We start from the raw sequence: 25477 nt of genomic DNA on the forward strand, positions 1-25477 counted from the left end.
ATGCAGAAAAGAGGGTGGGAATAAATGTCTACGACATTTCTAGGTTTGTACATCATGAATTGTGGAAAGCTCTTACTCAAGTCCAGGTCTTGAGAGTTCAAATGCTGCCTGCAGTATGTGACCACACTTGGTAGGTGTTAGTGTATACTTCTGTAATTGATTTTGTTTTTAGCATAGACTAAACTGTATGACCTGAGGCTACAACCCATACTGGATCATATAGTCTCTCCTTTTTCAGTCACTTTTTATGCTACTCCTCTGATACTTCCATGTGTGTAAATACTATTTGGAAAATTGGTATAAAAATACATATACACATACATGCATTCTAAAACACATTATTAGAAAGGCTTGGCTAACTTAACATGGATTTGTATGAAGTTCTGATCTCTGATGTAACTGAGAGTGGCTCTGAGAATTGAGAACAAATTTTTGTGTTTATAGCCAAAGATGTAGTTATAACCCCCTCTCCAACTGAGACTGAATTTCCGCTTGCTCCATTCACTCCTTACTGTGAGACACAGATAAGTTGTTTATTTTCCATGTGACACATTTCTCCTGTGAACAGGAATACAATGAGTATGCATATCAATGCCTCACCTCAAAGCAAAACCAGACAGATATATGTCAATAATCAGACATGAGAATCTTTTGAAGGTGTTTTTGGTGATTCTCACTATAAACTTTGTCACCAGTACTCAGCAATAACCGTGGTTTTACTCCTCTAGTACCAGTTGTCTGTGCTATCTAGCACAGCAACTTAAGTGAGGAATATTATGTTTTGGTCTGTGTCAAGTCTAAGAGTGTGGCTAAGCAGAGTAGCTCCTATCACGATGTCAGGGAATGCAGAGGGCAGGGATGACTCTGCTAGTGGGCTTCATGCTGTTTCCCTTTTACTCTTTTCTGGTTCCCATCTATAGGATAATACAACTCATATTCAGGGTGGGGTTTCTTACTTTTGTTTCTCAAGGAAGGACTTCACTATGTAGACTTAGCTATCCTAGAACTCATTATGTAGACCAGGCTGCCCTGGAATTCCTAGTGCACCACCTACCTTTGCTTCCATGGCCCTGGGATTAAAGGTGTGTGCTACCCAGCCTGGTTGGATCTTTCCTGTAAGCATACGATAGAAATAACATCACAGACTCCTCTGGAAGTATGTGTACTAGCTATGTAAGCATCTTGCCATGTACTGAAGTTGATAAGATTTATAGTCAAAGTCAGTATGTTATCATAAAGAAAACTTGTTCAGTGATTATTTCTATCCTTAACTTAAATTTCCTGTTTCTAGAAGATATTTGACTATCTTGAGACAAGGAAATATTTCTTACTTTTTTTCAGACATCAAATTAATTTATCTGTTGATTTTTTTTATTTTTAAATCCTCACTACTGCGTTTCCTTTATATGTAATCTTTCTCTGAATTCTGTATATAGACTTAAAAAGATTGCTCAGTGAGCAAGTGGAATATCATTTTGTTTCTTTGCTATCTGTATGTTTCCTACCTTGGCATTCATGTTTAAGCATTTCTGTGTTACTCAACTGTTTGTACTATTTATGTGTTCTTTATATTCCTAAACATTTCAGATTTAAGATTTATTTGAACAAAATTTTTACTATTTTTCCATTGTTTATTTTAATGAAGGAAGACTGTGTAGATATACAAGAAATGCAGAGTTGTCATTGACACAGTCATTGCCATGGTTTGACATGTCTCAAAAAGAGATCTGGTATAGTTTCATGCAAGCAGTGCTTAGGGCTTGGCTCTGGGTAAAAGGATTACATTATGACAGCTATGATTTCATGAATAGATAATCCCATTTCTGGATTCAAACTTTGTATAGGTAGTTGGGATTGTAGCAGGTAATTCTGATTGGAGAAAATATGTCACTAAGAGTTTGGCCTTGGAAGTATTTCTCATTGTATCCCCTCTTTCTGTACACTGATTTCCTGGCCACCTTGAGGTATATAACCTCATTACATATTTCTGCCATTATCTTATTCTTCTTGCCATTAGTCCATCACCCTGTGATGAACTAATAAACCTTGGAAACTGAGCCAGTGAATATTCCCAGAACGTGATTGTATTGGATTTAATGAGGAAAAGCCTAACCCACAGACTAGCCTAGAACACCAGAAAAACAGGTGCAAGCTTTGAAAGGTATTATTTAGTGTTTTCTATTCTCCCAACTGTAATACCAGAAGCTTCTGTAACAGGCAAGCCAGCTTACTTCAGATCTGTGCAAATCACTGTCTATTGAAATGATTTGAGGGCCTGTGAAGACATACTTTGAAATAACTATGTAATATAAGTTTATGTATGTGTAGTTCATCATAAATGCCTATCTGTAAAGACATATACTTTTAATGTGAATCTATTATATGGTAGGAAATTTGAAAAATGTTATGAAGAGAAAGTACTTAAAACATTCCTTAAAATGCTTTAAGGATAAAAATTACATTCATCCTGGGAAATATAAAACACATAGAACTATAGATGAGTTAATAATCCTTTTTAGTTTTACATAACCTTTTAAAAAAGAGTATAATGTAAAAAATTATAGCATTTGAATTAAGTGATTTTTTTCTTGTTCTCTAATAAAAAATGGAGAAGATTTAATACAAGAGATTTAACAGAACAGTGCCCTGCAGTTATTACTTAACTCTTAGATCTTTCTCATGCAGTTTGACTGCCCTCTTCAGGTTCCAATTGAGCACACAGGAACAATTTGTATTGTTCCTTCAGTTCCTAAGTTTGACTGTGGACTAACCCCCTCCCCCCAATACTGTTAAAGGTGTGTAGTCATTTATTTGTGAGCTTCTGGTGTTTGTGGTTTCCACTTTGAATTTTGAATAGCAGTGAGGTCTGAAGTGTGCTAATAATTTTATGTACTTTTAGTGTAAACTAACAGTTGTGCTTGATTCCACTAGATTTCCTTTTCTTTTTGCTTTGTTGTTGTTACATTTCTTTAATTCTCTGTGAAGAAGTTAGAATATTAGTGGAAATAGAAAATAATTGGTTTTACATTATTGAACACATTTATTTCTGATAAATTACTTGCATTTGAATAGATAGCATGAATAGTACATATTTATTAAGCATATTTTATAATTTTTAAATGTTTTAGAGATAGATTTGTTCATTATTTTTATTGTTATATTGTTAATATACCCAAAGAGGAGAAAGCCTGATTTATTTTGCCAATATTTTGCCTTTGCTCAAAGTTTTGTATTTTAGTTCAGAAATTGTAATTTGCTTTGATTTTCATGAATCTTTTTTTTTTCAAATTAGAAATATTTCCAAGGATTAGTCTTAATACCTTTTCCTGTTGCTGTGCTAAAATAGCTGACAACATCAGCCAGAAAGGACTTGGTGTATTCTGAGGCAGTAGTCTATCATTGTGGGGATTTCAAGGCAGTGTGATCTTGAAGCAGCTTGTCACTTTGTGTCAAAGTCAAAAGCAGAAAGCTGTTAAATGAATGAATGCCTGCATGCTATGTAGAACTCACTGCCTGTGGTACTTTGAATGAGAATGAGTAACCTCATATGCTCCCATGCTTAATCCCCAGTTAGTGAACTCTTTGGGAAGGATTAGGAGGCTTGGTCTTGTTAGAGGAGGTGTATCACTGGGGAGTGGGCTTTGAGTCCTCCAAACTATGCTCCTAGGTGCAGTTTCTTCCCCTCCCTCCCTCCCTCTCTCTCTTCCTCTTCCCTCCTACCCTCTGTTCCTGTTGCTTGTAGATCAGGTTGTAAAGTTCTCAACAGCTGCTCTTGTGCCATTGCCTGTCTCCTTGCCACCATGATGGCCATAGATTAATCCTTTGAAACTAAGCAGGCCCTCAAATGCTTTCATCTATAAGTTGCTTGGGCATGGATTCTCCTCACAATGAAAGAACTGTGACCAAGACACTCCCCTTTTCATTAAACCCTGGCCAGTCTAGGAAACAATGCTGCTCACACTGAGGGTGAGTCTTCCCACCTCCATTAGCCCAGTTATGAAAACCCCTCAGACATGTCTACAGACCACACTTAGCAGATAATTGGTCAGGTGAGTGCACTTTGTAGGAAGAGTACAATTCAAACTTGCCATGTAAGGATTGTACAGAAATCTTAGTTGGATGTTCTAGCCTTCTTGAGTCCAAAAAGAGCTTATACAAAATAGTCCACATGCTTATATAATATTTTAGTAACCTGTGTTTTTCCAACTTGACCAACATTATTGACATTTCAGATGGGCTCTAGATTTTGATTAAAATGTTACTCTACCTCAGACATGTGCTTATCAGAAAGTGCAAATGCTCTTCTGCAAACTGTACTTCTTTCTAAAATACTGAAGCTGGTCACTGTTTACAGAGTGGAGGTACACTCCTATTTATCACTCTTCATCTTTCCTTTCCTTATTGTCTAATATGAAGCCTAGATTCTGTTGAGCATTGGAAAAATGTGAGAGCAACTCACTTACGTTGTTTCTGCTGTCTTCCCTTCCTTCCCTGATAGTCGTGCTCATAATTTCAGTCATTTAGAGGCAGACCTATTCTTTGTCCAGGTATTTCTACTCAACATGGTTCTAGTGTCTTTCCCCCATCTAATGTATGAAGTGTAAGCCACACTTAAAACTTTCTTATTATGTGTTATCATTACATGTGTGTTCCTTTAAAATGCCTCTTCAGGTAGACAGTGTCATCTATTTCTCTTTGTTACTGCAGAATCTACTTACAATGTTGAGTATAACGGTTTTTTTAATTCCACATTTGCATAGAAAGCTGATACTATTAACATGTCTCTCAATGATTTATTAAGTATAATGGTGAGAGTCACAAATATATTCATTTGCCAACTAGCATACATTGCTTTACCCTGTGTCACTTGTTGGTGGTTTGGTCTATTGAAAAACAGTACAACTCCATTCCACTGTATAGTTATGTTGTATAATAATGGAACCAAGTTATTCAGTGAAACTAACCTAAAGGAGAATAATTATTTTATAGTGGGATAGATTAAAAGTTCATTGTTCTTTTTCCAAAGCCCCTAAATAGAGTGAAATAAATTTATGTGCCCTTTAATTATATACCAGAATTGAGAATCTCTAAACTCTGCTGCAGAAAAATCATCTTAAAAGTATTTATTATATACTGATTAGGGATGAAAGTGTATTCATCAACACTAACAGCAAAACTTTATGAACATTTTTTCCCATTCTGTGGGCTGCTGTTACGTTCAGGAAGTGGTCTCCTGTACCAATTTGTTCAAGGCTACCTCCTACTTTCTCTTCTAAGAGGTTCAGTGTTGTTGGATTTATATTGAGGGCTTTGATCCATTTGTACTTATGTTTTGTGTGTGGCGATAGACATGGGTCTATCTGCAATCTTCTACACACCATCATCTAACTGTACCAGCACCATTTGTTGAAGGCATTTTCATTTTTCCATTGTATAAATTTAGCTTCTTTGTCAAAAATCAGGTGTTCATAGGTGTGTGGGTTTTAATATCAGGTTTTACAATTCGATTCCATTGGTCTACCTCTCTATTTTTGTGCTAATACCAAGCTATTTTCAGGATTATAGCACTGTATAGAGCTTGAAGTCGAGGATGGTGACACCCCCAGAAGTTCCTTTTATTGTACAGGGTTGTTTTGGCTATCCTGGATCTTCTGTTTTTCCATATAAAGTTGAGTATTATCCTTTCAAGGTCAGTGAAGAATTGTGCTGGGATTTTGATGGGGGTTGCACTGAATCTGTAGATTGCTTTTGGCGAGATTGCCATTTTTACTATGTTGATCCTATGTGTTTAAGAGCATGGGAGGTCTTTCCATTTTCTGATTTCTTAATTTTTTTTCTTTAAAGACTCAAAGTTCTTATTATATAGGACTTTCACTTGTTTGGTAAGTGATACACCAAGATATTTTATGTTGCTTGTGGCTATTGTAAAGGGTGATGCTTCTCTGATGTCTTTCTCAGCCTCTTTGTCATCTCAATATGAATATAGTAGGGCTCCTGAATTTTTTTTTAATTAATCTTGTATCCTAACACTTTTCTGAAGGTGTTTATCAGCTGTTGGAGTTCCCTGGTAGAGTTTTTTTTTTTTTGGGGGGGGGTCATTTATGTAAACTGTGATATCATCTGCAAATAGAGAAAGTTCGACTTCTTCCTTTCCAATTTGTATCCCCTTGATCTCCTTTTGTTGTCTTATTGCTCTAGCTAGTACTTCAGTTACAATATTAAATAAATATGAAGAGAGTGGATAGCCTTATCTTGTTTCTGATTTTATAGGAATCACATTGAATTTCTCGCCATTTAGTTTGATGTTGGCTGTTGGTTTGCTGTATGTTGCTTTTATTATGTTTAGGTATGTTCCTGTTATCCCTAATCTCTCCAAGACCATTATCATGAAGGGGTGTTAGATTTTTGTCAAAGGCTTTTTCAGTATAATGATCATTTGGTTTTTCTTTTTCAGTTTGTTTATATGGTAGATTACATTGATGGACTTTCCTATGTTGAACCATCCCTGCATCCCTGGGATGAAGCCTACCGGTCATGGTGGATGATTTCTCTGATGTGTTCTTAGATTCAATATGCCAGTATTTTATTGAGTATTTTAACATCAATGTTCATGTGGGATATTGGTCTGTAGTTTTCTTTCTTAGTTGTGTCTTTGTGTGGCTTGGTTACCAAGGTAATTGTGACCTCTTAAAAAGAGTTTGGTAATGAACCTTGTGCTTCTATTGTGTGGAATAATTTGAAGAGTATTACTATCAGCTGTTTTTTGAATTTCTGGGAGAGTTCTGCCCTGAAGTCATCTTGTCCTAGGCTTTTATTGGTTGGGAGACTTTTGATGACTGTTTCAATTTCATTTGAATTTATAGATCTATTTAAATTGCTTATTTGGTCTTGATTTGGTTTTGGTAAGTGATATCTATCCAGAAAATTTTCCATTTCTGTTAAATTTTTAAATTTTGTGGAGTTTTCAAAGTCTGACCTGAAGATTCTCTGTCTTTACTCTGTGTCCATTGTTTTGTCTACCTTTTCATTTCTGATTTTGTTAATTTCCATGTTCTCTCTCTTGTCTTTTGGTTAGCTTGGATAAAGGTTTATCTGTCTTGTTGATTTTCTTGAAGAAGCATCTGTTTGTTACATTGATTCTTTGTATTGCTTTCCCAGTTTCTGTTCTACCTTATTGATTTAACCCCCAAATTGATTATTTCCTGGCATCTACTCTCTGGGGTAACTTTCCTCTTAGTACTGCTTTCAAAGTCTCCCATATGTTTGGGTGTATTGTGTCTTTATTCTCATTTAATTCTGGGAAGTCTTTAATTTCTTCCCTTTTTCTTCATTGACATAGGAATGGTGCAATTCCACATTGGTCGGTTTCCATGAGTTTGTAGGTTTTCTGTAATTTGTGGAGCTGAATTCTAACTTTAAAGACTGTTAGTCTGATAAGATATAGGGGATTCTCTCCTACCGTTCCTCTGGTGCAGATAGGACCTGTTTCTCCCCAACTTTCTCTTCAGTCCTGTCTCTCTGTCTCTTTATCTTATTTTCTTACCTTCCCCCACAATAAAACTTGTAATATGAAAACATTTTTTTCTAATTTTTTTTATTTTACATATCGATCCCAGTTTCCTCTTGCTCCCTCCCTCTCTCTCACTCTCCCATGCTCTACCACTACCCTTCCCTCCCACCCCCAGCCCCACACACACTCCACATGTAGGGTGATGTCTTCCAGGAGGGGTTATCTAAATCTGTCAGGTCATTTGGAGTAGGGACTAGCCCCTCCCTCCTGCCGCTAGGTTAAGGGAGTAGCCCTCCATGGGAAATCTGCTCCCAAAATCCTTTTGTGCACCTGGTTCCACTGAGGTCCCTTGAACTGCCCAGGCCTTCTACCTGAGACCCATATTCAGGAGATCAGCCCTCTGTCAGATGTAGGATTGGTGAAGATCTTTTCCCAGTCTTTGGGCTGCCGTTTGGTCTTTGTTGAATTGAATTTTTGTATTGTTTCTCTGGTTTCTAATATATTGATTTCAGCCCTCAAATTGATTATTTCCTGGTGTGTACTCCTCCGGGGTGATTTTGCTTCTTTTGAAGCTTAAATATGTTTCTTGTATGCAGCAGAGGGATGGATTCTGTCTTTGTATCCATTCTGTTAGCTTGTGTCTTTTTATAGGCGAATTAAGACCATTAATGTTGAGGGAAAGTAAGGACCATTGATTGATAATTCTTGTTTGTTTTGGATTTGTTGTTGTTGGTGGTATTATGTGTGGATTTCCCCCCTCCCCCATTTTTCTTTTGCTGTTGGTAAAGTGGGATTATCTATTGCCTCTGTTTTTGTGTGTGTAGTTGACTTCCTTGGGTTGGAGTTTTCCTTCCAGAACTTTTTGTAGGTTTGTTTTTTTTTGTTTGTTTGTTTGTCTGTTTTTGTTGTTGTTGTTCTTTTTTTAATGGAATATCTTTGTTTCTCCATCAATATTGATATAAAGCTTTCCTGTTCATGTTAGTCTGGGCTGGTATCCGTGATCTCTTAGTGTTGGCAAGACTTTTTGGCCTTCAGAGTTTCCATAGAGAAGTCAGATGCAGTTCTGATAGGTTTGCCTTTTTCCTTTGCTGTTCTTAATATTCTTTCTTTATTCTGTATGTTTGGTGTTTGATTATTATGTGGCTTTGGGACTTTCTTTTGTGGTCCATTCATTTTAATGTTGTATAAGCTTCTTGTACGTTCATTGGCATGCCTTTAGGTTGGGAAAGTTTTATGCACCTTTGAGTTGGGTTTCTTCACCTTCTTCTATACCTATTATTCTTAGGTTTGGCCTTTTCACAGTGTCCCATATTTTCTGGATATTTTGTGTCAGGGATTTTATGGACTTGAGATTTTCTTTGGTCGATGCATCTATTTTTCCTAGTGTATCTTCAATGCCCAAGGTTCTCTCTTCCATCTCTTGTATTCAGTTGGTTATGCTTGCATTTGTGGTTTCTGATAGTTTACCTAACTTTTCTATTTCCAGCATTCCCTCAGATAGTTTGTTTATTTATATTTTCATTATTGTCTCTATTTCAGCTTTCTATCCCCACACTGTTTGAATTATTTCTTGTATTTTGTGGTTTGTCTTTTTCTCTTTCTCTTGAATTCTTTCTTCCATTCCTTTAAGGGATTTTCTCATTAACTCTTTCAGAGTCTCTATCATCTTCATAAAGTTGTTTTCAGGGTTATTCTCTTCTGCTTCATCTGTGTTGGGGTGTTCAGATCTTGCTGGTGTGGAGTCCCTGGACTTTGGTGGTATCATATTGATCTTTCTGTAGTTGACTATGTTCTTATACTGGTGTCTACCCATCTCTTCTTCTGTGCATACTGGTAGGTTCTCTCCCTCTTGTGGTGGGTATGGGACCAAGATTCTCTTCCAGTGGGTGCAAGCACGTCCAATACTCTGATGTCTCTCCTACTCCAGTGGGTGGTGGTGGGACTCCACCCTTGTTTGGAGGCTGGACCAGGACGCTGGTAGACTCTGGATGGGCCTGTTCTGCTAGGGATGGCTCCCAAGCATGCTGTCCTCAGTTCTCAGTCCTCAGGATGCTCCAAGCAGGTCACTGGAAGGCAGACCAGAAACAGGCTCATACTTGCCCCCTCATGTGGTTGGAGGTGGAACCAGGATGCTGGCAGACTGGGTGAGCCAGTCTGCTATAGAGGGCTCCCCTGTAAGCAGTCCTCAGTCCTCATTCCTCAGAACGCTCTGAGCAGGGTACCGCACCGTCCTTGTTTTAGGATGTTTCATTATAATCTATTATATACAAAGATGCTGAAAAATCAAAAATGTGATTTTATTCTATACTGGTATATTTTACATTTTCCTAGGTTTGATTTTAATAACAAAATGTTTTTTTTAACAAAACTTGAATTTTGCAGTTTGTTTACATACAATCACAATGTCATCCCTTTAATGTTATGGTTTCTATATCTGCTATTTGCCAGATACTGTAACTCTTTCCTGTTTTCTCGGGATTTGATGGCCCCATGTGTCCAAATATTACTATATTCACACAATTAAGAATTGATCTTTAAGTTTTTACTGTGAAAGGCAAAGATTCAGCTCACCTTACCATTAGAATTTTTAAGTTCTATTTGATAAACATCAACAATACAGATAACATCATTGTGTTTCCTTCCCTTTAATGTAGTTGATATATCTGGATCACATGATTTATATACAAAAATTTAGTTAGCACACCAATTCCATCACTCTTTATCTTCTTTTCTGACATACCAAACCCTCTTAAGTTCTGCCAAAGGTAGAAGCACTTATATCCTGTACTACAAACAGTTAAATCTACAAGGTGTGTATAGGTAAGTCTAAAAAGTAAAAGGAATTGAGTTGCATGCAGAGGAGTAGGTGGGGCTGTATGTAGTTACATTGGTTATGAACAGTGAACTTGTAGTTTGATGTACTTCTTCCTTTTCAAAAGTAGTTGGTGATCTTTTTGTGTTGTACAAAAGTTTAGTTTGCAGTTCATACAAGTATTAATGAGATGATAGTCTTATTAGTAACTGGTTAACTCCACCCCAGAATGACCTGTTCTGTTGATAGTTCTGTTCATTGAATACTCAAGTGTTTGTGTTTTCCCCATTATTTGTTTCAGGCAGGCTAATGAAGAATATCAGATTCTGGCTAATTCTTGGCGTTATTCATCTGCTTTCTGCAACAAACTTTTTTTTGGAATGGTGGACTATGATGAAGGGACAGATGTGTTTCAACAGGTAAAGTCTCTGCATGTTATTTTAAAATGCATAACTGAGTTTGTTTTTGATAACATTTTTGACTGCCAGTTAAAATACAAGTCACTGGGTAAGTTAGTGAGGATAGTAAGTAGTGACAGTAAATTTTTGTGATGTGGCTAAAGTAGAGTTCTTATTTGGAGACTGCTAATCTCATTATTATATAGTTTTACCTTTATAGTATAGTAGCAGCACTTTGATTTCTATTTAGTGGAAATGTGCTTTATAGCATACAGTGGCCATACATATGCATTAATCTTACTGCATTATATATTGATTAGGTTGTATTTCACACAGGCTTATGGCATTTCATATAGTGTAAGTTCAACCCACTTATTTTTTATTTATGTGTATGATGTGTATATATATGTGTGTGCATTTGTAGATGAGGATATACATGTATATGTGTGTATATGGAAGCAAGAAGTTGACTCTGAATATTTTCCTTTTGCTCTCCCTTTTGTTATTATTTTCTGTACATGCATGCTTGGTCTGTGTTGGTACACTTGCCATAAATTGCATGTTGTTGTCAGAAGACAACTTTGTTGAACTGGTTCTGTTTTCACTGTTAAATTTTTTTGGGGTAGGAACATCCTCTTGATCCTATTTGTGGCTTTTTCTGTTTTCTTTTTTCCTTCTTCTTCTTCTTCTTCTTCTTCTTCTTCTTCTTCTTCTTCTTCTTCTTCTTCTTCTTCTTCTTTTTTTTTTTCTTCTTTTTTTTTTCCTCTTTTTTGAGATAGGGTTATTCACTGACCCTGATAATTGGAAATCTGAAATCTGAGTTGGTTAGGTTATGGGGTCAATCTGTTTCTCCCTTAGCCTCATTGCTGGGGCCATACAGATATGTGGTTCTGTCCAGGTGCAGGTGGTCTGAGCTGAGGCTTCATGCTTCCATAGCATGGACTAACCCACTATGCTGCTTCCCCAGTTACTTATTTTTACTCCAGCAGAAGTGTTTCCTATCTCTTATGGACTACATCTCAACTAGTGTTGAAATTTTAAATCACCTGTGACCATATGTATGAGAGAGAACATTAAAGAACTTCCAAGGATGAGTCTCTAATCAAGTAGGACTGATATCCTCTTAAGAGGAAGAAATAAGAGGAGGCCATGTGCCCAGAGGCAGGCCATGAGAAACCCAAGATTAAGATGATCTTTTGTAAGCTAGGAAGAGAAGCTTCTTCAGAAACTCTACCTTACCATTCACCTTGATCTTGCATTTTAGTTCCCAGAAATTTCAGAAGGTAAACTTTTAAGTTACCTATTCTGTTACACAACAGGTATAGACTTCTCATGTACTCAAATGAAGTCTTCTCAGTAGACAGAACCATGTATTTGGGCATGAAGATACTAGTCATCACTGGTGCTGCTGTCATAATTGCATCATCATGAGTCTTGGCACAGTGTTTCTTTTATAAGCAGTGTACTCTGATTGCTTCATACAGATGCCTCTCAATGAACCTGTCAGAAATGGTATTGTTGCCATGGTTATCACTTGCCTAGAGTGGAATAAGACATAGTCATGGTACATAAACACATTTTGCATCATCCTTTGTGTGAGATTTCTTTGGGGAGGAATGAAAGTGAACATCTACTCCCAGATAGGGAATTGATAACAGACCCAAATAATGATTCTACACAAAGCCAACTTGGGAACCAGCATGTTTATTGATGTTACTTAGGAGTGGATAAGGGTTTGCTTGCAGCAACAAGAGTGATTTCCAGGGATATCATGGATACATGATGATTCATGAAAACTGCAACTTAGAGCTCTTTGCATGACTTGCAGTGAGTTCAACAAGTTAGACAGTCTCCTCTAGACAACTCCAGACAGCAAGCAGTTGCTTGCTGTGTTCATAACCTTTGGAGGGCTCATAGGAATCCTTTAAGTTTCAATTCTCCAGGCTTTTAAGGTTATTTACTGCCCAGGTCTCACAACCCTTCCTCTGTTCTCCAGGTATTATTTCAGTTCAGTGAAGATTTCTGTACAGCACATATATCTGTGTTATACATATATACATATATGAGATATACACAATGTATTCATGATATGATATGTGTTATATGATATAAATGGTGGTGTGTTAGAATTTATCAGGGTTTTACCATATTATAGGAACTGGTTTTATAATTTAGTTTTATAATGAACCTGTTCGAATTTCTACTAAGGTTATTTAGGAAACATTACTGTGGAGTTGTTTTCAAGAGAAGACTTTTGAGAGCACTGTGCCACAGTGGTAATGATGGGGTATGGTGTCAGAAGACCTGAGGTCACATTCTAAGCCTTGCGTCTTCATAATTGAGTGATTTGAAGATTTCATCACCTTACTTTGCTCTGTCTCTATATGTAGACAGGAAAAAACAACATTTGGATTACTAGAATGAGATATTAATATGTGAAGATGCTTAGTTGTATTCCAGAGATACATGTTTATTAAGTAACTGCAATTAGTATAAATTAGTAATAGTACTGCCATACATTTTTCATCCTCTGACACTGCACTATTTTTGCAGACATTGGCTAGAGTTAAACTGTACAGAAAGAATAAAGAGAGTTAGGTTAAACAGATGAATGACAACAAGAGAAATAGAGCAAAGGTGTAATCTCTGGATAACTTTTAGGAAGATTCAGTTTCCTAAATGTTGTCATTGAATGTGCAATATAAGAATTCAGACTCGGTAGTTTAAAGTGGACCAAGTGCATTGTCTTAGTTACAGAGGACACAGAGACTAGTATAACAATGTCAGCATATGAAGAACTCCCTTTAGTATAGCTGAGGGAGGAGAGCAGGGAGGGATGAAGAGGGAACCTCAGCCTTTTATACAGGCGTCCCCCCTCCCCTTCAGGGTAGAACTCTCATGGCCTCATACCTCATGAATTTCACACTTTTACAGTGGCAATTTAAATTTAACATGAGCAGTGAGTGTTGGGGGTTGGGGGGAGGGTGTTTTGAGGGAATAAACAGAAACCAGGGCAAATAGAAACCAAATATTCCCCTGTCTACCTGGAGCATTAGAATAATGTGGAGGTGAATAATAATGAGTGCGTGATAACATTCACAGTAGTGCAAATAAGAAGTATTTGATACAGATATATTCCTTTTGAGAATTCAGATTTTCCTTGCTAAGCTGGTTGCAGCTCTGTAGTTATTTGGGGCTGGCATGTAAATTGCACAGCTACAGGTAGCAGTCTTTTATGGGCCAGGAGCTGTTTTGCCTTGACTGTAAACATTGTCCTCTTTGGCACCTAGGCTACCACCACCTGATATCCTCACCTGGTGCCGTTGCTCTCATATAACAACTTAACTTGATTTTGATTCTCATTGAGTGAGTCTCTTTGCTTTTTATCTTAAGGTCTTTTACTATAATCCCCCGAAATTGAAAACTTAATACATTGATATCATAGTTAGCTCTTCTATCAAATTATCCTATTATTTTCTAGCTTATTTTTAATAAACACAAGACTATGACACTGTTTTCTTTTGTATATTCTATGAGGACACATTTTCTTTAGAAAAGTCATTTTAGGACAAATAATTAAGTTGAACAGAACCAGACTCTCAGGCATTTTCCTGATCTGTAATATATTCAAGTTGTTTATAACAAAAACACTGTGTCTGTTGCTTATTAACCATCAACTAAAAGGAATAATCTATGATTTTTTAAGAAATTTGCTTTACCTGTAATGTGCGTGAAATCAATTCCTTAATGGGCTCCCACTTATGCCCTGCCCAGGTCACTGCTGGAGAGGTGAAGTACCCCACGTGCTGACAGACTGCAGGGTTTCTGTTTACACTTTCAGGCAGGCATGCTGCATCATTCTAATCATAAAAGTCTGGAGAGACAAAGAAGAAAACGACTCAAAATATCAACCTGGGGGTGTCAGCGGTGTGGTGTGCTGAATGTGACAGTGCAGGGCAGCTTAAGCAAACACAGCCATTCCTTTCCACTTCATGGTGCATCACGATGAATAAAAGTGGAATTAGGCTTCAGAAAGCCATGCAGGTTTTCCTAATTAATTCTTTCTTTTGGAAATTCAGAAAAAACCTAACGAATGTGGGATGAATATTATAGGATATTGGGGTATTCCTATAATCAGTATTTTGTCACTTGCTTTCCAGCTCAACATGAATTCTGCTCCCACATTCATGCATTTTCCTTCAAAAGGCAGACCTAAAAGGGCGGATACTTTTGACCTTCAACGAATTGGATTCGCAGCTGAACAGCTAGCAAAATGGATTGCAGACCGAACGGATGTTCATGTATGTTTTTATTCACTATAGTAAATATGTGTGTGTGAGACAGAGAGAGTATATATTATACATACACTTACGTGTGTTTAGTTCATTAGCTTGTTTGCTAGACGGTTGCAGTGAAATAGCAGCGTTTTGTTTTTAGTTCATCTATGGTCTGTTTTTACTTTTCCATCCTTAAAGCTTTCTTTTTCCCCTCTGGATTGAACCCAGGACCAAGGTAATCTGAATATGTACTCTACAATTCAGCTACATCCCCAGCCTGTGAAACCTGGACTTAGCAGCTGTAACTTGTAGCTGAACTTCGATTAATCCATTCAGATGCATTGTTGCATAATGATTAATCAATGTTCTAAATAAACATTAAAAAATGCATTAGCTTATGTACAATTTAATTTCTGGGAATAGAAAATGCAATGAAAATGGTTTAATGTTATTAGTGATCAAAGTAATTCTAATTAAGAAGCAAGAAGCAAAAAGAGAAAAGCATGAATTTTCTATATAAGTAAAGTTTAGAGCTGTGGAGCACCCACTCTACCATGTATTGCTCGGGGGACTGGCTGTTGGTCTTACCATTCAGATGGCATGTGTCCTATGTCTATCTTTAGTAATATAACTTAACAGTGCTGCTTCTAAGAATTGGAATTTAAGGGTGATTCAGACTGAGACAGATAATTTATTATGAATGTAAACTAACCAAAATTATGATGGGTATTGATTTTTCTGTGGAGGGCTTATAGCTGCTCCCTCCCCAATTATTTAAACAGTTATTTTTAAAGTTATTAAGAAACCTTGAGTTTTTAACTAAGATACAAACACATTTTTCTGAGACGAGATAGTTGTGGTATTTCTAATATATACATTAAAACCTTGTCCATAAGTTCACCAGCTATTTCTCGTAAAGTATTTGTTACCAATCTTTTTCTGATTCTCTTGTCACCATGATGGCTCAAATAATGGCTAGATTTCTGGCTCTATCTCTGAATGTTAGGTCTTATCACTCTGTCGATTGTGGGAGACCTACTATCTTTTTGTTTAATTTTTAATTATGTTTATTAATCATCTACTCAATTTCTTTTGTAGTGATTTTTTTTTAAAAAAAATATTGTCCAGCAGTGTGGTTTGGTATATCAAATACAACTTTTTTCTTTTCTTTTTTTTTTTTTAAACCTAAGAAGAGACTACTGCTTCTGAGACTAGATGGTTCTTGGAGGTACTTTGCTGGGCAGGATCCAGCCAGCACCATATCTTGCAAATAAGCTGGCCACTTGTGATCTCCTTCTATTTAGACTATGCATATTGAGGGAATAAACTGTGGGCATCCTTCCCTGCCCTACTAATGGAACTATACATCAAAGGTCCTGAACCTCCCCTGGCTCCTATCCTTTTGCCACTTAATCTCTCTCTGTCTCCACATGATACCTCTTAGTCCCTCCTTCCCTTCCCCCATTCATCCTGTCCTTTCCTCCCTGTCACTGCCTTTCCCTTCCCTTCCCTTCTTTTACCTGTCCCTTCCTCCCACTCCTCTCCCTCTTATAGTCTTCTTTTTCTTCTTTGTCTTTTTTCTTTTTTTGACATGGAGTACCTCCTGCCTTTGGAACCTGGTATAACCTTTTCTTTTCTTTTTCTACCTGTGCAACTCTTCTATCATGCCTGTTTCTAATTTATTGCTATTGTTAATTAGCTAAGTGCTAAAATTGCCTGAGATTTGATTATCTGAGGACCCCCCACCCCCTTACCCCCCACCCCTGGTCACACATACACTTTATTCTGCAGGCTCCTGTTCTCTGAGACAGGGCTCCATAATAGTTTTGAGAGCATGCTCTTCTTTTCTGGAACATTGATTTGCTCTACAGTCTACCTAACATTCTGTCCTCAGAGTCTATTGGTTCCTTTCCACAGAAAATGCTTCCATAACCAATTTGTAAACTATGAGTTGTTCCAATTGTATCACTTTGACATATAAAAGCCATATTTACAAAGTACAATGACATGGATATGAGTTGATAGCCTACAGAGTGAAGTAAATATTTGCAAAACATATTTTCTCAAGACCTAGCCACATATCTAGGTATATGTGTGGTTCTTAATAACAAAATACCAAATCTCAAATAAGAAGCTGAATAAACAGTTCATTGAAGAAAATATACTTAAGGCCCATAAGTACACAGAAAAAATGTTCATCATTACATTGAAGGCGAACAAAAGCCCAAACCACAATGGCATAGTAATTTATACCCAGAAGGATGTCTAGAGCCAGGATGATGATAAGTGGCATTAGTAGAGAAATGGAATAACAGAATGTCACTGTACTCTCGGAGGATTTTTCCTCGCACTGGCCCTTCAAAAACAGCCTCATCATTCTCCAGTTAAACATGGAGCTTCTGTGTTCTCTGTGAGAGAGTAATGAAAACACAGATATGTGCAAACGTATATGTGTGTGTGTACGTGTGCGTGTGTGTGTGCATGCGCGTGCACAACTCTGCATGTATGCAAAATTGCTTGTGCAAATAAAGGTTAACTTGGGTGAATATAGGAATTATCATACATATGCTTGAGTGGGTAAGTTAGACTTCTAGGTGAGATTTAAATAGCTTTGTTAAACAGCATTTAAAGTCTCCAGTTGAGATAATTCACATGTACTAGCCAGTTGAATTGGTTGTTGTGTGATCCAGAACAGCTCTGGGTTTCACATGTAGCATTTACATAGAGTCCAGCATGTGAACAAAAGGAAGAGAGTATATCTGTACAGCCAAGATGTTCAAAGCATATATTTTTGATTAAGAGCTCAGTAAACGTACTGTCAAAGCTAGATGTGAAACATAGAATGTCAGTTATCTTTGTGTTAAAGATAGAAAAACTATAGGTCAATCATGCTTCAGTGGATGGCTCCAGCCCAGTAGTAAGTAGACAGCACAAAGGAAATATACAGTGTAAAAGAATTACCAGGTTATTGTTAAAAAAAAAGAAAATAGAGGATGGGAAGTTGAGGACAGATCTGGGAGGAGTTAACAGGAGGAGTTAGAAATAAATACTATCAAAATACATTTGTCATATGTAATTGTCAAAGAAAACTAAATTAGTTAAAGGTAGTTATGACTAGAATATGATTAAAAGAGAAGTATTATTGTTTATTCTTTACTCTTAATTTTCATTTTTTGTTTGCTTTTTGCAGATTCGAGTTTTCAGGCCACCCAACTACTCTGGCACCATTGCTTTGGCCCTGTTAGTATCACTTGTTGGTGGCTTGCTCTATCTAAGGAGGAACAACTTGGAGTTTATCTATAACAAGACTGGTTGGGCCATGGTATCTCTGGTATGTTATCATATGTCCTGCTGCCTCTGCTGCTTGTGAAATTGTGTTTCATAATAACAGAATGAGCCAGATTATTACTGCAGTGAAAGTAACCCAAATGAGATGTCATATTATTTTCATAAGTAGATTAAATTTACCATTCAGCTTAAGCTGTGTTTATAGTTTCTTCTATTTTTTACTATTAAAATTTAATGCTTCTGATATGTGGCACATTCCAAAAATTAAAATGTATCTTGAGCATATCTGTAAGTATGGTGATGAGTTAATAAGAATTAGCAGTTTGAACTAATTTGGTAGCTGAAGAGATTTGAGTATATCCTCATTCTGTTTTGCCCCAGCAGTTCTTAACCTACAGTGTATGTTTGTCATACTTGTTAGACACTGGTTATATAAAAATGAGACACAACCATTTGTGGGGGTACAAACTGGTTAACACACACCTAGTTGTACAGGCTCTTATGGAGATGAGCACAGGGAGCTGTAGGAGTACATGGGAAAGTGGAGAGAAAAGGGGACTGCCAGACTACAGTGAAGCAGCAGCTGAATTTTGAAGAGGAATGAAATCATGAAGTTGTTGTGGGCAACGAAAGGAGCCATGACTGTGCAGAGTTAAAATAAATGTGAACTGCAGCTACATGCAATGCCAGGGAAGAACGGAAACAAAAGATGGCATTATGACACATGCAAAGGAATTAATATTAGAGTGGGTCACACTTCCAGCACTGGGCAATGACTGAAAGTGACTTGGAAAAGGCGGGAGATAGGTCCAGATGGTATCAAGGCCAATCCACAGAACGTGTTCTTATTTCATTTTTTTTCAGAGCTGGATTTTTGACTGTGGCTGCAATTTCCTCCCCTGCTTTAAATAATTGGCTAATAAAGGGGCTAGCAAGATGATTCAGTAGGTAAAGGCTCTTGCTGCTGACATAGTCCACTTAATTCTGTCTTCAGAATCTAGGAGGTAGAATGAGGGTGAGAACCCCAACTTGTCCTCAGACCTCCACAGGGATGGAGAGTAGTACTGCCTGCTCCCCAGATGTCCTGCGTTCAATTCCCATTACCCATGTGGCAGCTCACATCTTAACTGTCGTCCCTGTGGGATCTGATGCCCTCTTCTGATAAACATACATATCTGCAGACAAATCACTCATACATAAAATCCATAGTATTTAAAAAAGCAAAACTCTCTTCTTTGAAAAAATTTACAATATAACTAGAGGCACAAAATGTATGTTACAGAAGTAGGCTTACACTATTAGTAGGAAATAAAAATATTTTCTAATATGAGGGATTGTTCAGTTTTCATTTCTCAGTTAATTTGAAAGCAAAATTTGTAAATTTGTAAATTTGTAAAACCAGATTAATGGGTTCTGATATTTTATATGTGTATATATCTACATATAATAGGAATATGTGTATATATCTACATATAATAGGAATAGCATATGAAGGCTAATTTGTTCCTTACTATGTCTTAAGTAGTTCGGCATCATATTTAAATTGATGGGGATTAATTTAAGATACATGTTGTAATATTCAGAGGAATATCTGAAAAAAAAAAACAAATATAGGTAGAAATCCAAGGCAAGGGGTAAGGTGGAAACTAAAGTAATTAGTACAGAAGCAGATATGAAAACAACAGAGGGAGAAAGCCATGTGACATACAAGTAATGAGAGGCTTCAGTTGAGTCATATCAGTGTCTTTATTGCATTACATGCAAACAAGTTTAGTCTGTCAGACTAGATCTCATAAAGCAGTAGCAAACTGGCCTGGATGCAGCCACAGCAAGGACAGTTTACAGGCACTTAGTGCTAGCTATATAATGTGTACATAAAAAAGAGGCTTAATAAACAGAGAAGTACATGCATTCAAGGGCATAAGGTGTATAGTATTGTTTCACATTTCCTTCATATTTAGATGACAGTTATATTCCTATATATTGTTGGGAGACATCAAGAAGTTGGTTCTAAAGTTCATGTAGAAGATCAAAGGCCTTGGAATGTTGAGCTGGCTTTTTTAAAATATATAACCAAAGACCTTACATAAGCTAGTTTTGTCTTACATAAGGACATATACTTATATAAGGACATAAACTAAAAAAAAAATAAATAAATAAAAAAAGGACATAAACTTACATGTAAAGCTACTTGGTGATAAGACCACAATGTTTACCAGTAGACCAATGGCGTTTACATAGGATGGAATAAATGCCTGCAACCATTTGCTTCATCCTGACACAGCTGGAAATGCTGGAAGGAATGTGCAACTCCAGAATTCAATTTTCCTACAAAGTAAATGTCAATAGACCAACTATTCAAAATGTTGTGTAATTGGTAGAGCATTGGTAACTTTTGATTTATGGGGCTGAATATAGTGCAGATAAGGGGGTAGCAGAGATCATCTCTGGGCAAGGAGATCTCAAGAGCTGAAGGAGTAGAGGGGAGTCTGGAGACAGCTCAGCTTGCTGTTAAGGCTTCTCTGTGTTTCTCCTCCTTTGTACCATATCCCCCACATTCCTGAATACAGAGCAGTAGGGGCCTTGTGGTAGCCAGCTGGCTTTGTGTGTGCCTAGAGATTTCCAAAGAAGGAATACCCTAAGCCAGGGAAGAGCAATAGGACAGTTCCTGGCTAGAATTTCTAGCTTATAAGGAGACTGAGGACAAGAGCAGAAGGGACCAGTTCTTGTCACAGCCTTCTTCTGTAGGGAAAGGATCTAGCCCTTCTTGAGGTCATTCATGTGTCTTCCCTGTATCCATCGCTGGTTGGAACCATAGCTGAGTTTGTGGCTAGGCCCCTGGTTGCTGCTCATATGCCTCCTTTTCTACAGGCCATATTTGAAGCAGGAATCCTTGATGTCTGTCTCACACACAACCAAAGCATGAAACCAAACTTAAGTATCTTCCACACAATATGGAGGGAGAGCCACCCCAGCCTTTGCTGTTGCTGTCTTAGAAGTGCCCACTTAGGATCAGCTGAAAGAGAAGTTTGTAGACTCCTCACCCCATAGAGCATCTCTCATTGTGTTTGTCAAGATCACACTTTTGATTTGAAAGGGAACTGATCACATAGTTAAATTCTCTTGGTTTTTTTTTTTTTTTTTTTTTCCAATCAAAAGTCTTACATTTTTCCTTCATTGAAATTTTAGGTTCATGTCTATATCATGGGATCTCTAAGGGCTGGTGGTCACTGGGTGTATGGAAGCTTCTGGGAACTCTGGTTTTGGTCGTGTTGTCAGAGGACTATGAGAGTGGCTTGTGTTGCTTCCCACCATTCTTTGAGTTCCTTTTTTTTTTGGTTTTTCATATTACTTACTATGCAAACTTGACTAGGAATGTGGAGGTAGAAGGGAATGACAGACCTAAAATTTTATATATACAACCTAGAAACACTATTCCAAGGCCTGCTGCCATTGCTGGTGAGGTGTGCTTTAAGTCCTATGACCAGTTTATAAAGTGCCCATAAGCCCCATAGAGTAATTTACAATTTCAGTAGCATTCCCAAGAATGTCTAAAAAGATGCATTTTACTCTTCATGAACTCAGTGCTGCCCAGTCATTAACATCTTCACTTGCTAATTTGTTGACTTTCCAGGTGTCACATCTATTAAGACAGGTAACAACTAAAGCAGTCTTTACTTACTTACTGAACCTGTATGAGATAACAGAGCTGTGAATGGAAGCCTTATTAAATCCATGTGAGGAAACAGCTGTGAGTAGCAGCTGATGTGAACCTGTGTGAGTACCAGATGATGAAGGGGGCAGATCCAGCTGCAGGATGTTCCCCCCCACGAATGGCACTGGGCAAAGGTCATGCGACACACATCCCTAGCAAAGGAACCATCTTCTTCTGGAAGAGCCCTTCAAAAGGGAAATACTTTTTGGTGGTGGGGTGGTTAGGTAGTGTTCAGGGGTAAAGTCCTGAGTGAGAGTAGAGGAAGTTTTCAGCTGAGGGCTTTTCAGTCAGCTCTCCTGATGCTTCCATGGAACTGATAAATGCTTTTGTCTAAGGACCCTGAAATTCTGATACTCATGTATGCTTGGTGGTTTAGCATTGACATTCTTGAATCATTGACTCAGCTCATTCTAGGACATTGTGATGGAGTACCTGTAGACCAATTGTAGCATAGGAAGGACACTCTACTCTTCTCCACCACTGTGAGCCCTTTGAATTACCTATCTCAACCTTGAAAGATGAACACATAGGCTTGTCTTTGAACCGGACTCTTCAAATATTAAGCAGAGAAAGCTTAATGGCTGGAAGGCAAATAGAATTTAAGATGTATAGAAAGTAATTGGACATATTATTATGTAATAATTAAATGCAGATGATCCTAAGACTATTGGCTCTAAGGGCACATGTAGGTTGAAATAAAAGACTTAAGAGGTTCTATATGCAAATGGTAATCAACGGAGAGCAAGAGTGGCTATACTTACAATGTGAAATCTAAAAGAAAGGTGGATGTTATATAACAAAAGGGAGCCAATCCATTAATGCTTATGTAACATGTGAACACAGCATTGGAGGGTCTAAGTACACAAAAGAAATATGAGTAGAAGTAAGGGAAGAAATAGACAGCCATCCTTAGGGGATTTCAGCTCCCTGCTTTCCACAATGGAGAAATCAACCAGACCGAAGACAATTAAGGAAACAGCTGATGTGAAGAATACTGGAGATCAGAAGAGCTCAAGAGACATAAACAGAACACACTTCACAACAGCTGCAGAATACAGATGATTCTCAAGCACACAGAAAACTTTCTCCTGGATAGATTGTATATTGGGACACACAGTTCTTAGGAATGTAATAATACAGAAATCACATTGTTTTTTTTTTGGCCACATTGGTGTGAAACTAGCAATCAGCAACTGGAAAATAAAACAATTTACAAATATGTAGAAATTAACTTCTGAACAATTAGTGATCATAGAAGAAATCCAAAAGGAGGTTTAAAAATGAAAAAATGGCAACCCAAATGATTGTCCGCAAAATGGAAAGGGAGACTAATGTAATTATATTTTAATTAAAAACAATGAGTCTAGCATAGCCAAACCATTTCAGCCCAGCAGACTCTTTAAATAGGGAACTTACAGCAAGTCATGAGAAAGCCAGAGCTCTCACATGAAGGGCCTGGCACCTACAATAAAGACAAGAAAAAGGATGGAGTCAAGCCAAAGTTAACAAAGCAAAGTTAACATTAGGTTTCAACAAAGCATGAAATAGATGGCAGATTCAGTACAGGAATCAATAAAAGTTTTTCTGATAAAATAAGAGTGAGAGAAAATTCACAGTAAGGAGAAAAGTTGTGGCGTTTAATATTCTGTGGACAATAAAGCTACAGCTATCAAAAATACTCCTATGAGAATGAGAATTTAGAGAATGCTAAAGCATAGGAATCCAGGCATTTTACAAACTGCACTTAACAACTATAAAAGCAGGAATCCTATAGGAAGTATTGTAAATTAGCACCATAATTTTAAAAAAGCATAAAATGGGAAGCAGTATGTCATAGAAAAGGTTAAGCGTTATGAGTTTTGTTAATTGTAAAAGATCACAATGATTATTTAGAGGAGAAATAAGATTGTGATTGTGAATATGATTAGATGCCCCATAAATAGCAATCAATCATAATTTTAAAAGGTTAATAAACTATGAATGTGAACATTGTTAATTAGGCAGTGCTTATCTAGCAAAAGCCATAGTAGATATCGTTTCAGTGAAGGCTAAAATCATGCTTAATTTTGTTTCACTCGTCTTCATTTTACTTATGAAGTTAGTCACGTGTGCAATAAAAATATTAGGAGTAAAAATTAAAATGGAAGGGGAAATTCACTAACATGATTTGCTTTTAATATAGTTGTCATTTGAAGCTTTAAGATAACAGTTTTTAGAGAACTGACAATAGCAGTATGGTTAATTTCTATTCCTAGGTTTTTTTATATATGGTACAGTTTGGATACATAATTAAATATAAAGCCTTTTTTATAATGGACGAAAGCATATGATAATAAAATACTCTCTTAGTATCCTAGAGAAAGAGAAAAAGGTTAGAGGACAGGATACATATATCAAAGTGTAATAAATATGAATATGGGAATATCATGGTGAAACCTATAAATTTGTCTAAATTAAATTACCGTGAAAAGTTAATCTAAAAGTTATCTGATTTATGTTTAGCATATTAAAAACATACATGTGTACTGCAGTATATGTAATCTAGTGCCATATAATTCTCACTTTGTCTATGTCCATTAGCCCGTTATGTCCTACATACTTCACATTCTGTTTTCACCAAGTTGTTAGGGATCTTCAGAACTGATTTGGGATTGACCAGGCAGACTAAAGGCAGACAGACCAGCCAGCACAGGACAGACTGACAGACAGGCAACAGGTCCCACAGTGCAAACTGACAGACCAGGAAACGGGACCCCCTGGGCAGACTAGGAAACAGACTAGGCAGAAGGCACGAGAGTAGTTCTCTTCTCTGGGAGCATGCTGAGTTTGAAATCCACTCAGAATTTGTGCATTTCCAGTAACATGGAATATTGCCTTTGAATTCATGTTTTTAGGAGTAAACAAGTCAACACCTATCTAAGAAATTTTTATTTCCTTTGTATTGATTGATATAAATAAACTGTGTAGGCTGAGTCATGTCAAAGCATAAGGTATGCTTTGTCTGAGTTGAATTTGGGGTTGCTTATTTCAGGGAATACACAAATTTCATTGTAAAAAAAATTGTTTGTTTGTTTTTGGTTTTTCGAGGCAGTGTTTCTCTCTATAGATCAGGCTGGCCTTAAACTCACAGAAACCCTCTTGTCTCTGCCTCCCGAGTGCTATGATTAAAAGCGTGCCCAGCCAGTTTTTCTTTCAACGTGTTGTTAGAATTTAGAAATTTACAAGTATTTAAAGATATCCTAGCAAATCTTGCCACTATTTCAGCTTAAAAGAATAAATACTGGTTAATTTTCTTCTCTGAACTCTTATACGTTAGAGGAGCCTCAATTAGCATATCAATAGGCAGTTATAAATATTCCTGTTTACTGAACTTATTTTATGTGTATGTCTTAATAATTATGCAAAGAAATTTGTATCATTATTTTATAAGCAAGAAAACAAAGAATCAATTTAAATCAACTTGCTACAGTTTGCACA

At 37.0% G+C, this 25477-nt stretch overlaps 1 protein-coding gene across 2 annotated transcripts in view; it reads left to right on the forward strand.

Moving 5' to 3' along the window:
- The window catches only part of Tusc3 (tumor suppressor candidate 3), a 155303-nt gene that overhangs the window by 65784 nt on the left and 64042 nt on the right, over positions 1 to 25477 (forward strand). For both annotated transcript variants that reach the window (XM_051182296.1, XM_051182295.1), the window contains exons 3-5: positions 10624 to 10741; positions 14881 to 15021; positions 18188 to 18328. In XM_051182296.1, the coding sequence (XP_051038253.1) occupies positions 10624 to 10741; positions 14881 to 15021; positions 18188 to 18328 (400 nt within the window). The remainder of the gene's footprint in view (positions 1 to 10623; positions 10742 to 14880; positions 15022 to 18187; positions 18329 to 25477) is intronic.

The sequence above is a fragment of the Phodopus roborovskii genome, unplaced genomic scaffold, assembly GCF_943737965.1.
Source record: "Phodopus roborovskii unplaced genomic scaffold, PHOROB, whole genome shotgun sequence".
Classification (NCBI taxonomy): domain Eukaryota; kingdom Metazoa; phylum Chordata; class Mammalia; order Rodentia; family Cricetidae; genus Phodopus; species Phodopus roborovskii.